Here is a 12,802-nt window from a genome sequence, read left to right on the forward strand (position 1 = left end):
TCTAAAAACTCCTCTCTACTATATTCTTTAGCTGCTCTATGAAAAAAGATCACGACCCTTTCGTTGTGATAATTGGTCTAAATGCTCTCTCCAAGATGCCTGATGCAACAACCAAAGTAAGCTGAAGTGAAGAAAATTGAACCCATCTTTGGAATACTTGGATGCCTATTCGAAATAAAACACAACTCTTCGGTATCTTTGACAGAGCTTCGCAGTTGTTGATACCCAATTCCGTAAGGAGTTGATTGGCCATAACCCTTGTTAAAGGGCCTTTGCCATCGGGGAAACTACCCCTGAAATATTCACCGAGGACCTTAGCCGTGGCGTGAGGATTTTGGCCCGAGATGTACTCCGAACCACAGGTGTGATGCTTTTCACGTTATGAATGACGAATCTGTCAGAATTTGCATACTTCACCGCTCTCATCCACCACTTGCAGTTAGGATTAACACATTTGAAGCAAAAGACACTGCTTGAATTAATCACCTTCTTTAATCTGAAATATTTTTTCAAGCAAGACATAAACAAAGTGGTAGATAGTTCATTCTTGTACTTGAATGACATTCCAATAAAAAAGCCGATCACATCGTCTTGAAGATTTTCAGACTGTATCGATTGAGAAGAACTACCCATCGTATTGGTCGCATCAACAGGCATAGTTGTTTGATCATCATTTGGACTATTCATGTCTAGATCATCCAACCTATCATCAAAGATGTCTTGTTATTGTTCTTCTTCTACATTCTGGTTCTCATTCTCTCTCGTCTTTTCAACCACGTACACCCTTAACACCGGTCTTGATGAATCACTAAGATAAGCACGCAACCAAACCTGATCGATTATCTTGAAAGGTAGTACTCTCTGATTTCCAAAGGATCTGTGCATGTAGCTGATGACGAGTTCTTCCGATTGATAATTCAGTCCACAATATCTGATGATTAAGTTCATAAAATTATCATACAAAACATCACTTTGGACTATCATAGCTATTGTCTCTAGCATTTCACCCTTGTTCCAATGCCATACATATCGATTGCTCTTCTCGATCCATTGACCATGACAATCCACCCCTATTGTTATTGATCCCTCCATTAATGGTACCTAATTAAAGTCACTTGTTAAAAAAAGTTAATAGGGATTTCATAGTGCCGTAAATGAATCCCAACAGATGTGTAATCAGTCGCAACAGATTAATTACCTGTTGGGATTCATGTTGCGCTTCTGAAGATAATTTCAACAGATGAGTCATCTGTTGTAACAGGTGAATCATATGTTGCAACAAACTATTTATCTGTTGGGATTGATGTTACAGTACCGAGGCACCTTTGAAGCTGATTCCAACAGATGAGTAACATGTTGCAACAGATAACTAATCTGTTACGACAGATGACTTACCTATTGTAACAGACGACGATCTGTTGGAATCGAGGTTAGGTTCTATCACAATAAGTTACTAATATGTTGCAACAAATATTTACCGTCTATTGGAATCGAGTTCAGGTTCTATTGCAACAGGTTAATAATCTATTGCAACAGACAACATGTTTCTTAGAATCGAGTTCAGGTTCTGTTGCAACAGGTTAATAATCTGTTGCAACAGATATTTATCATGTTGCACCAGATAATGAATCTGTTTAAACAGATAAATCATCTGTTGCAACAGATGATCCATCTGTTCAATTCATGTTACAGCCCATAGAACCATAAAAATGAATCCAACATATCAGTCTTCCGTTGAAACAGATGTCTCATCTGTCGCAATAGATGATTTATCTGTTTAAACAGATGGCTCTTATGCTGGATTCATAATTGGGTTCTATCTATTGTTGGAAAAACAGCATAATAGCAGTTACCCAGATGACAAATTCAACTAAAAATCATAATTTGACTTACCAAAGTCTCCTATAAAGTAATGCAATAGTGGAAAGTGGTGTACGAAATAAAATTTAACCTAAGAAATTGATCATATAGCAACAGTAGCGGTAACAACAACAACAACGACGATAATGGTCAACAAAAAGAAGATGATAATGATAATGAGGTAGAAGATGATGATAATGAAACAAAAGATGATGAATAAAGAAGCAGCAATAATGAACAATAAAAATCGCTAAGAGAGAGAAAACAACAATGGATGAGAAGAGAGAGAAAGACGCCTTTTTTTCCTCTGTTTCCTGTTATATTAGGTAAACATTTGGATCAAAATATAAATTTAAAAACTTCTAGGCTATTCTCAAACTTACCAAATTTTCTTAATCCATAATAAAGTAATTGTCACCTTCACTCAATAATTAAAACTTGTTTCACCTACACCTCATTTAAAAACTCTTTTGTCACCTATAGCCCAAAGCCCCTAGGTTTTTGGAATGTTTAAGAAAGAAAACGAAAGTTCTATATATCTCAAGTTTACTATTTTAGAGATAAAATAGGGGGTGTATGATATATAGTGGGTAACTGTTTTCTATTATTAAGAATTCCACTTGTTAAATAAAAAAATGTTTTTTCAATCCTTTTTACGGAAAAGGATAAAAAATACTCCTGAACTATCTGAAATGGATCAAAAATACCCCTCGTTAATTTTTTTGGCTCAAAAATACCCCTTCGTTAAATATTTGGCTAAAAAATGCCCCTTCCTATAACAGAATTCCACCAAGATTAAAAATGTCACCTGGACATTCCACATCAGTGTCCACATGTATAACGGAAAAAGATCAAAAATACCACTAAAACTATCTGAAATGGATCAAAAATATCCCTCATTAATTTTTTTGGATCAAAAATACCCCTCTGTTAAATTTTTTGCTAAAAAATATCTCTCCCTCTAACAGACTTACACTAAACACGCCACCTGAATAAAACAGATCACTTGGATATTTCACATCACTGTCCATGTGTAAAATCTTCCTAATCCATCATCCCACTAATTATAACCTAAACCCCAATATTAAAATTGACCTGATCTGATCCAAAGAGACAAATAGAAAAAGATTTAATTTTAGCATAGAAGATATGATGTAAAAGTTTTGGCTAGTTCAACTGGAGTTATAGCTGCCAGTAGCTCATGGATTCTAAACTGCATTGCTGGCTCTAAGTTGATGGAGTTGGATTAGTGTCAAAATTTCTACCCAAGTTTATCACATCATTTAGCAACATGGGCAAGACTTTGCCTCTCTTATCTGTCATTACATAAAACATTAGTTTGTAAATATTTTCCAACCGACTATCCATGTCTTTCATCATTCAGTTATACCCCAAAAACCAAGCTTTTTAATTTCCGAGTTGTCATTACATGATGGATTAGGGAGATTTTACACGTGGATGATGATGTGGAATGTTCAAGTGGCCTTTTTTATTCAGGTGGCGTGTATGGTGTAAGTATGTTAGAGGGACGGGTAATTTTTAGTCAAAAATTTAACGGAGGGTATTTTTGAGCCAAGAAAACTAACGAGGGGTATTTTGACTCATTTTAGATAGTTCAGGGATATTTTTAACCATTTGTAGAATGTCCAGGTGGCATTTTTAATCTACGTGACGTCCTTGGTGGATTCTGTTAGAGGGAGAGGAATTTTTGAGTCAAATATTTAATGAAGGGGTATTTTTAAGTCAAAAAATTAACAAGGGGTATTTTTTATCCATTTCAGATAGTTCAGGGATATTTTTTTTACCCTTTTTCATTCTTTTTATAATATAATTTGCAATAACTGATTTAGAGATAAAATAGGGATAGGTGAAATTTGTGTGTAACTATTTTTTATTATGAAGGATAATTTCAATTTTTATATAAAAAAATATTTTTCTAGAAAAAAATTAAAATTTTTTCCCCTTCACTATATTATAAATTACAATACCATACCATACAGTCTTACGTACATTATCAAACCACGGTAAATCACCATGTAACTGGTACAACATAGAATTCATCACTATATATACTAGACAAGTTCGTAGTTGTGATCATCCAGATCTTCTATTAACCGAGAGAACAGAGAGAGAAGAAAAAACCAAGTCGAGTGAAGAATGGAGAACAAGTACAATGAATTCAAAGGACAACCTCGTCTTCCCCAGTTTGCTGACCCAAAGAGGTACGATTTGAGGTTGAAACCGGACCTTGTCAGCTGTAAATTCGCCGGCGATGCTGATATCTCCGTTGACGTTGTCTCTCACACCAAATTCATTGTCCTCAATGCTGCCGAACTCTCTGTTGACCCAAATTCCGTTCACTTCAAATCTTCTAACAAGGTGCTCTTCTTGAAGGAAGATTAACCCCTTTTTGACCAACAAGTTAGAGAAACTAGTTTGATATTTGATCATTTTTAATTGAACATGGTTGTTGTAGGTATTTGAGGCACTGGAGGTGGGGTTGATTAAAGAGGATGAGATAGTGGTGGTGGAGTTTGGAGAAAGTTTGCCACTTGGTTTTGGAGTTCTGAGTATGGCCTTTGAAGGAACGCTGAATGACAGGATGAAAGGGTTTTACAGAAGGTATTAAGTTTTTGGAGAATTGGTTTCTGTTCTGTTGTAGTGATGACTGTTAATTTTCTTTTTCCAAGTATAGATTGTTATTGATTGCTCATCTGCTTTTCATTCATAGAATCTGGGATTGTCTTGTTTATGCTTTTTGAAGACAACAATAATCTTCAATTCAACTTTACAAAACATATTTATGTTGGAGTTATCCTTGCTATAATATAGTAGGCTGATAATTGATTAATTCAAGTACTATTGGAAGGGTAATACCTACTTTCATAAGCTCTGTCTGGATGGTACGTTGGCAAGTCGCCTGAGTTTACTCTGTTGTGGCCTAACCGTATTAGTTCTATGATGTAGTCTGTTAGGAAGCCAGTATATAAATCCAACATTTTTCTTCTCTCTCAATTGGTAGTAGTCCTTTAGTGATCTTAGCTTGACAGTAAATCAAGAGAGGAAAATGTTGCAATTATGTTTACTGTATACTTCATTATCTATATGTAGACCGTTTAATGGTTTTGATTGGCTCTTTGCAGTACCTACGAACACAATGGGGAGAAACGGAACATGGCTGTTACTCAATTTGAACCAGCTGATGCCAGACGTTGCTTTCCGTGCTGGGATGAACCTGCTTATAAGGTATTGTAAGCATATGACTATCTTTGGTGTTTCTACGGGTGAAATTTTCTCTTTGTTTATCTACTCTGTAATGTTAATTGCTGTTGGGGAAGCCGTTCATTAGATATTTATTATATGTTAGCTATTAGTGCAACAAAACACACATGAACTTCGTCTAATGACTTCTTTTATTTTTCTTTTAATCTTTGTTAAGTATTTTATCTCGTTACTTACAAAATTTGGTTCTTCTAGTTTTATTGGGAACTCAAGTTTTATTTTTTCCTTCATCTTACATGACATGAATTATCCAGGCCACCTTTAAAATTACACTTGAAGTACCTTCGGAACTGGTAGCTCTCTCTAACATGCCAGTTGAAGAAGAAAAAGTGACGGGAAATCTTAAAACAGTTCATTATCAAGAGTCTCCAATCATGTCTACATACTTGGTGGCAATTGTGGTTGGCTTATTCGACTATGTTGAGGGTCATACATCTGATGGTACTTATTCTGGCATTAGCCAATCTGTTTCCGATCATTTTTGGTTGGTAAATTAACAACACTTTGTGCAGGAATTCCTGTTCGAGTGTACTGTCAGGTAGGCAAGGCAAATCAAGGAAACTTTGCATTAAATGTTGCTGTCAAAACGCTGCCCCTCTTCAAAGAGTATGCATCACTTTGATTAAATATGTTTTTGTCATTTCATTTATGAAAAGAAAATTAATGAAGAAGAGGGTTCATGGAGGGCTAATACTAGGAAGTCTTTCCATGTAGTAATCAAGGAATTAATTTCGAAATATTTATATTGATAATGTATCATTATTCCAGTTTAAGTTGGGGTGGGGTTGGGGGGTTTAAAAAACTGCTTGAAATGTATTCTAATTTGTGGAGGAAAATACTCGCAGATACTTTGGTGCACCATATTCACTACCCAAATTGGACATGATTGCAATTCCTGATTTTGCTGCTGGTGCTATGGAAAATTATGGTCTAGTTACATACCGAGAAACAGCATTGCTTTATGATGATAAGCATTCTGCCGCTGCTAACAAGCAGAGGGTAATCTATATTTGTTGGAAGTTGGTTGGCTGCCTATGCCATGTGGTAACTGATTCTATCTTGGACTTGTTGAATGAAATTTTGGTTTTCTTCAGGTTGCGACTGTGGTGGCTCATGAGCTTGCTCATCAGTGGTTTGGCAATCTTGTAACAATGGAATGGTGGACACACCTATGGCTGAATGAGGGCTTTGCAACATGGGTATTCTGCTTTTCTTTGAAGTATGTGCTTTTGTTCGTTGACTGAATCGTTAAGCTGTTCATTCTAATTTGTCTGGTTGGCATTCAGGTGAGTTATTTGGCGACTGACAGCCTGTTCCCAGAATGGGAAATTTGGAGTCAGTTTCTTGAAGAGGCTACTGAGGGACTTCGTCTAGATGGGCTCACAGAATCCCACCCGATTGAGGTATGGAGCAAATTCCGGTCTTGTTCTTGTATTGTGCTAAATGCAAGATGCACTTTTGTGTGTATTCTCCAATTATGGACATCTACTAGTTGTGCTATCTTTATAGTTTATACAAATCTTATTTTGTCTTGCCAGGTTGACATCAATCATGCCGGAGAAATTGATGAAATTTTTGATGCAATTAGTTATAGAAAAGGTGCATCTGTCATCAGGATGTTGCAGAGCTATCTTGGACCTGAAAGTTTCCAGGTTTGTGTTTTCATTCTTTCTCATCATCTTCATTTCAGCCCCTTTTGCCTTTTTTTTGATGCTCCATTCTGTTGTGCTATTATTGACATGTACTAGTGACCCGGTTCGAAGAAAAAATATACAGTTACTGCACTAAATACTTGTGTATCAGAAGCTGGAGATGGAAGATGGGACAGTGGAATTAGATGAACTATACCATTCCGTGCGACGACCCTTTTTAATATCTTATCTTCGCTTACTAGTGTGGCATTGTAAAGGATTATTTGTTGAAAATTTTGACAGGCTTCTCTACTGACTTACACTAAAACAATGCTTACAACAACAACATACCCAGTATATTTCCACGTAGTGGGGTCTGGGGAGGGTAGAATGTACGCAGTCCATACTCCATACCACTAACTCAAAGGTGAGGTAGAGGGGTTGTTTCCGATTGACCCCCGGCTCGAGACCAACAACAACAACAACAACAACAAACCCAGTGTATTCCCACCTAGTGGGGTCTGGGGGGTAAGATGTACGCAGTCCATACCTCTACCTCTGATGAAGCAGAAAGGCTGTTTCCGAAAGACCCCCGGCTCAAGGCACGAGATACCACACAAACACATAGTAAAGCACAGAAGCAGATTACATAACATAAATACCCCCGGCTCGAGACCAAGCAAACTAAAATATTGCTTGTCTTTAATTATTACTCCGTCGCATTTTATGTGAAGATGTTGACTAGGCACATAATTTAAGAATTTAACGAAGACGTTTGATGTGTAAGCCAAAATACACATAAATATGTATCCTTTTAAATGTGAGGCGGTGAGAGTTCCACATGTTTTTGTTTTTCATTTTCTCTCTCCTTCCTTATTAAGGATTGAGCTCTTGTATCAAGGGGTCCCTAACAAGTTTTGTCATGTTGTCATTAGGGGTAAAATGGGGAGACTAAGATTAAATAATTCCCATAAAGTCTAAGGTGTCATCTTTTTTTGACAACATGTCGCATAAAATGGGACACAAGGAGTATTATATGTGAGTTCTTCTCTGATTGACCGTGATCCTTACTGCAAGGATTTACTGCTATGTGTAGTGAAATCGCATTAGTCTAGATTTTGGGATGAAAGTTACTCGCATCTTCCAACATTAGTTGCCTTGTAAGAAAGTATTCCTTTGTCTTTTCTATATTAGTGAATCAATTTTTATTTTTGAGGATACTGCATATATTAGTGAATCATATATCTCCTAATTACTGAAAAATTATAATATGACTTTCCAAAATTCAACTAGGTATTGCTAATCCCATTTAAGTAGTTAAGCGCAGTCAACACACAAATGTGGTTCCTTTCTTGAATGTAGGGCTTAAAGCCATTCCAACTTCTTTAGCAAATTGTGTCGGTTTGCACTGATGTTCTACCGTCCCCGTATTTTGTGTTGGGTTTTATAAAGTGATGAAAAGCATACCAGAGATATTGTTATGGGGATCATGATGATTAAGTGGATACTGCTGTTGACCATCATTCTTAAAGAAGCATCCATTAGTTTGTCATGAGAGAAACTTCGCTTATCTTATCCATCCAAAGATTGATGTTTGAGATTTTTTTCCAGAATACCATGTAGACTTGCTTGCATGGGACTAATAACTTTGTCTCTTGTAATGTTACATTAAACCAGAGGGCACTTGCTTCATACATAAAAAGATATGCTTGCTCGAATGCGAAGACAGAGGATTTATGGTCTGTCCTTCAGGAGGAGTCTGGTGAACCTGTGAACAAGTTGATGAACTCCTGGACAAAGCAAAAAGGTTACCCAGTTGTCTCTGTCAAAATAAAAGACCAAATTCTGGAGTGTGAACAGGTTATCTTGTTTCTAACTTATGTATTCGGTTTCTTTCCCACTCAATCAAATGCAGATTTCCATTACCCTAGTCTAGTCTTGTCCATACTATGAGCTATTTAAGACTCCTTCGGGACTTGATATACTTATGTTTCTATGCAACAGACACAATTTTTACTGAGTGGTTCTCATGGTGATGGGCAATGGATAGTTCCGTTAACACTCTGTTGTGGCTCTTATGAAGCTCGTAAAAGCTTCTTAATGCAAGAAAAGTCAGAAGCCCTTGATGTGAAGGACTTATTAGGGTCTTCTTCGTCTAAAGGCAATCCCTGGATAAAAGTTAATGTGGACCAGACAGGTTTTTATCGAGTTAAATATGATAATGAGCTATCAGCTAGACTCAGATATGCCATAGAGAGCAAGAACTTGTCAACAAATGACAAATACGGTATTTATTGCGTTTTTGTTAACTTTATTTGAATTTAATAGTTAAAAATTAAAATCGACTTCTGATGGGATTGTATTTTCCTGAACAGGCATTTTGGATGATTCATATGCCTTATCTATGGCAAGTCATCAGTCTTTGTCATCTATGCTTGCCCTGATGGCTTCTTTCAGGGAGGAGCTCGACTACGCTGTTCTATCAAATCTGATAAGCGTAATTGACTACTACTTCATAGACCACTTTTTATGTATTAGCGTGGTTAGTCCAAAATTAACTGTTTTCCGTTACTTCATGCAGATAAGTTACAAAGTTTCAAAAATTGCAGCTGATGCTGTTCCTGACTTGCAAAATCACATAAAGTTGTTTTTCATCAATCTTTTCCAGTGCTCTGCAGAGTATGTTACTGGTTTTTTGGAAGTATAAAGCATGTTGCGTTATCTTTGTATTTTTGGTTGTCTTCATCCACAGATGCTACTGTGAATTCCACATAAAAGTTCAAGGGGGAAAAAAGACCTGGGCCCTTTGGGTGGTGGAAGAAGTGTAAAAGAAAGAGACATAGGCACATTGTTGGAGTGATTTTTACCAGTGCTATAAGCATAGATAGATGAAGGTCTAATAGATAAAGCTATTGGATATAGCAGTGAGCAACAGAAATCAGAACTGAATTATGCCTGCTCTGGATTTCTTGACATTATGGGTCAACCTATGACAAGAAAATCAATTTCAATTCTCCGAGACTATTTCTTGACAATAGAGATTTAGAACTTCCTGCATGTTGTTATCTTTTGTCTAGTAGATCTACTGCTATGTTAGGAGGACTTGAGAGCTGTTAATAAGCGCTGAAATGAATTTAGAGATATAGTGTGTTTCTAATTAGATATCTTTTGTTTACCTGTCCAAAAAGACAAAAAAAAGATATCTGCTTCCAGTCATACCTTTAGAAAAGAATGAATGGGTAAAATGGTGTGTTACAAGTTGATCATGTTTACCCTTTATTCATCACCAATAGAAGAATATTCAACAACAACAACAACATACCCAGTGTATTCCCACCAAGTGGGGTCTGGGGAGGGTAAAATGTACGCAGGCGATACCGCTACCTCCGAAGAAGTAGAGAGGCTGTTTCCGATAGACCCCCGGCTCAAGATAAAGAATAGTTAACAAGGTCATAGTAATACATGAAACAGAATGGATGGCATAACCGAAATAAGAAATGAGAAATAATAAAAATAGAGATAAGAGAGACACGAAAATAAGCGCAATACGAAAGTAAAAATAAGAAATAAGAAATAGGAAAGGACCCCCCTAGTAGTAACATACACTAGTGGCTCCTACCAATGGACACAGTTCTAGGATTACTAACCCAGCTACACCAGAGCACCCTAACTACTAGTTACCACCCACACACGAACTAGCCTTCTACCCTTATCCGCGACCTCCACACCTTCCTATCCAGGGTCATGTCCTCAGTAAGCTGTAACAGCTCTATCTAGCCTTCTCAATAGAAGAATATTGAGAAAAGAAAACTTGTTCAAGCAGCTGGAAGAGAGGGATTTTAGTCTCTGTCCTGGTTGACCATTAAGCTCATTTTTCCAGTGTGGCAACAAAAGGTTTGCTTCTAATTGGGCTTTCCTTTATCGACAGGAGACTTTGTTGGGATGCTAAAGTAGGGGAAAGCCACCTAGATGCCATGTTGAGAGGGGAACTTCTGAATGCTCTGGCTGCCTTTGGACATGATGAAACAATAAATGAAGCAATCAGGCGCTTCCACATATTTTTGGATGACAGAAACACAACTGTTCTTCCTCCCGACTTGAGAAGGGTTACAACACTTGAAAATATTCGAACTCAATATTCATTTCTTATTTACCTTCCACCGATTGTGATCCCTCCTTCCATCTGCAGGCTGTTTATGTAGCTGTGATGCAAAGGGTGAATAAATCAGATAGATCAGGGTTTGAAGCTCTTTTAAGAGTTTACAGAGAGACTGACCTCAGCCAGGAAAAGACACGAATTTTAGGTGAAGTTATCTATCAATTCATGCCAAGTGTGAAATTAAATGTTTTGGTTCTCAGTTGATGGGTATGTCCAACCAATAAGTGCATTCTCTTTTTCTATAGGTGCATTGGCATCTTGCAGGGACCCCGAGATTATACTTGAAGTTCTTAACTTCTTGTTATGTTCTGAGGTATTCATGATTTTTGGGGACCACTAGGTTATCTCTCTCGGATCATGTATTTTTATTTTTTGGGGGGCCAAAATGTTTTGAGAGTTTTATATGGCCTGGAAATTTTCAGGTACGGAGCCAAGATTGTGTTTTCGGTCTCGCGGTTAGCTTTGAAGGTCGTGAAACTGCTTGGAAATGGTTGAAAGTGAGTACTCCCTTTCCATGAAATATTGCATTGCTGGAGTTATTTCTTGAATTACTATGTTCAAAGAGGATACCTTGTATGGAACTGTAAATTGCAAAGCTGTAACTTGAAAAAAGATACCTTAGAAAAAGTTGTACTGTTAAACTGTAACTTATAAAGACGTAGACTGTAAGAGTGATGAATCCACTTTAGTACTAATTGCATTTATCTCACTAGGAGGAAGTGCAACATGTTCTTATAAATTACTAGTTGAGGGAAGTGTAATACGCTCTTATTATATTGCTAGCACCAAATGCCGCATTTCATGGTGGATAATTGCTCGGAAGATGCAATAAGGCATACATTCTTGATTATTTTTTTCATAATAAATTGTTTGGGTACAGAAAAAATGGGATCATATCCACAAGACCTACGGCGCTGGATTTCTATTGACCCGCTTCATCAGTGCAACAGTGTCACCGGTTTGTTTCTGCTCCCGCTCCATCTTTTAAGCATTTGCTTACTATTGTTGGACAACATTTTTCAAAAGATGTATCTGTTACTTCTGCCTTGTTATGAAATCATAGAATGGAAAGCAAATTTATGTTTTACTTCATTACATTTTGTCTTTTGATCTTTTGGCTTAGTATTTCTTTTCTTCAGTTCGCGTCCTATGAGAAGGCAAAAGAAGTTGAAGAGTTTTTTGCTAGCCGTACCAAGCCGTACATTGCAAGGACTTTGAAGCAGAGCATCGAGAGGGTTCACATTAATGCAAACTGGGTTCAGAGCATTCAAAATGAGATGAATCTCTCAGAGGCAGTGACAGAGCTAGCATACAGGAAATACTGAAGTGGCTTTTTTGAACTTAATGCCCCCTTCAGAAACTTTTTAGTTTCTCTTGAATTAGTTAACCATAGTACTTCTAAACATTCTCAGTGAAAACGAAAGAAGTGGGAGTACTCATATCCGCTGTTCAAACTATAGGCAGTAGGTTAAATATTTAATACTCCCTCCGTCCCAAATTTCCTAATTTTATTTCCCATTTTACTTGTCCCTTTTCATTAATTAAGAAGAGAATTTTTTTTTTCATGTTTTACCTTTTGCATTAATTATTTTTTCTTCAAATTAAAATATAAACATTATTTAATAGGGGCACTATGGTAAACTAGCCATGTTATTAATTATTTTTCTTAATCAAAGTATCATCTCAATTTGGTACGGATAATTTGGGACGGAGGGAGTAAATCATTGTGGTTGATTTTGAACTGCTTTTCTTGGAGATATCTCTTAATTAAATAGACGTCGGCGTTTAAGTTAGGAACACAAGATTGACTACCTTCATACTTGACTGTCACATTGACTACCTTCATACGTGACTGTCACCCTTTGGATGT

The 12,802-nt window shown here is 36.9% G+C and overlaps 1 protein-coding gene across 1 annotated transcript; it reads left to right on the top strand.

The window, feature by feature from the left end:
* The first annotated feature begins 3,864 nt into the window (after window positions 1-3,864).
* LOC107838982 (aminopeptidase M1) lies at window positions 3,865-12,497 on the top strand. The gene is made up of 19 exons (XM_016682296.2): window positions 3,865-4,239; window positions 4,337-4,482; window positions 5,004-5,106; window positions 5,397-5,583; window positions 5,655-5,748; window positions 5,988-6,141; window positions 6,237-6,341; window positions 6,429-6,545; window positions 6,681-6,794; window positions 8,451-8,633; window positions 8,778-9,060; window positions 9,149-9,270; window positions 9,355-9,452; window positions 10,702-10,879; window positions 10,963-11,077; window positions 11,178-11,245; window positions 11,355-11,429; window positions 11,813-11,890; window positions 12,072-12,497. The coding sequence occupies exons 1-19, from the start codon at window positions 4,018-4,020 to the stop codon at window positions 12,255-12,257; spliced, it is 2,628 nt and encodes an 875-aa protein (XP_016537782.1). The 5' UTR covers window positions 3,865-4,017; the 3' UTR covers window positions 12,258-12,497.
* The last annotated feature ends 305 nt before the right edge of the window (window positions 12,498-12,802 follow it).

Source organism: Capsicum annuum, chromosome 8 (assembly GCF_002878395.1).
Source record: "Capsicum annuum cultivar UCD-10X-F1 chromosome 8, UCD10Xv1.1, whole genome shotgun sequence".
NCBI classification, from domain to species: domain Eukaryota; kingdom Viridiplantae; phylum Streptophyta; class Magnoliopsida; order Solanales; family Solanaceae; genus Capsicum; species Capsicum annuum.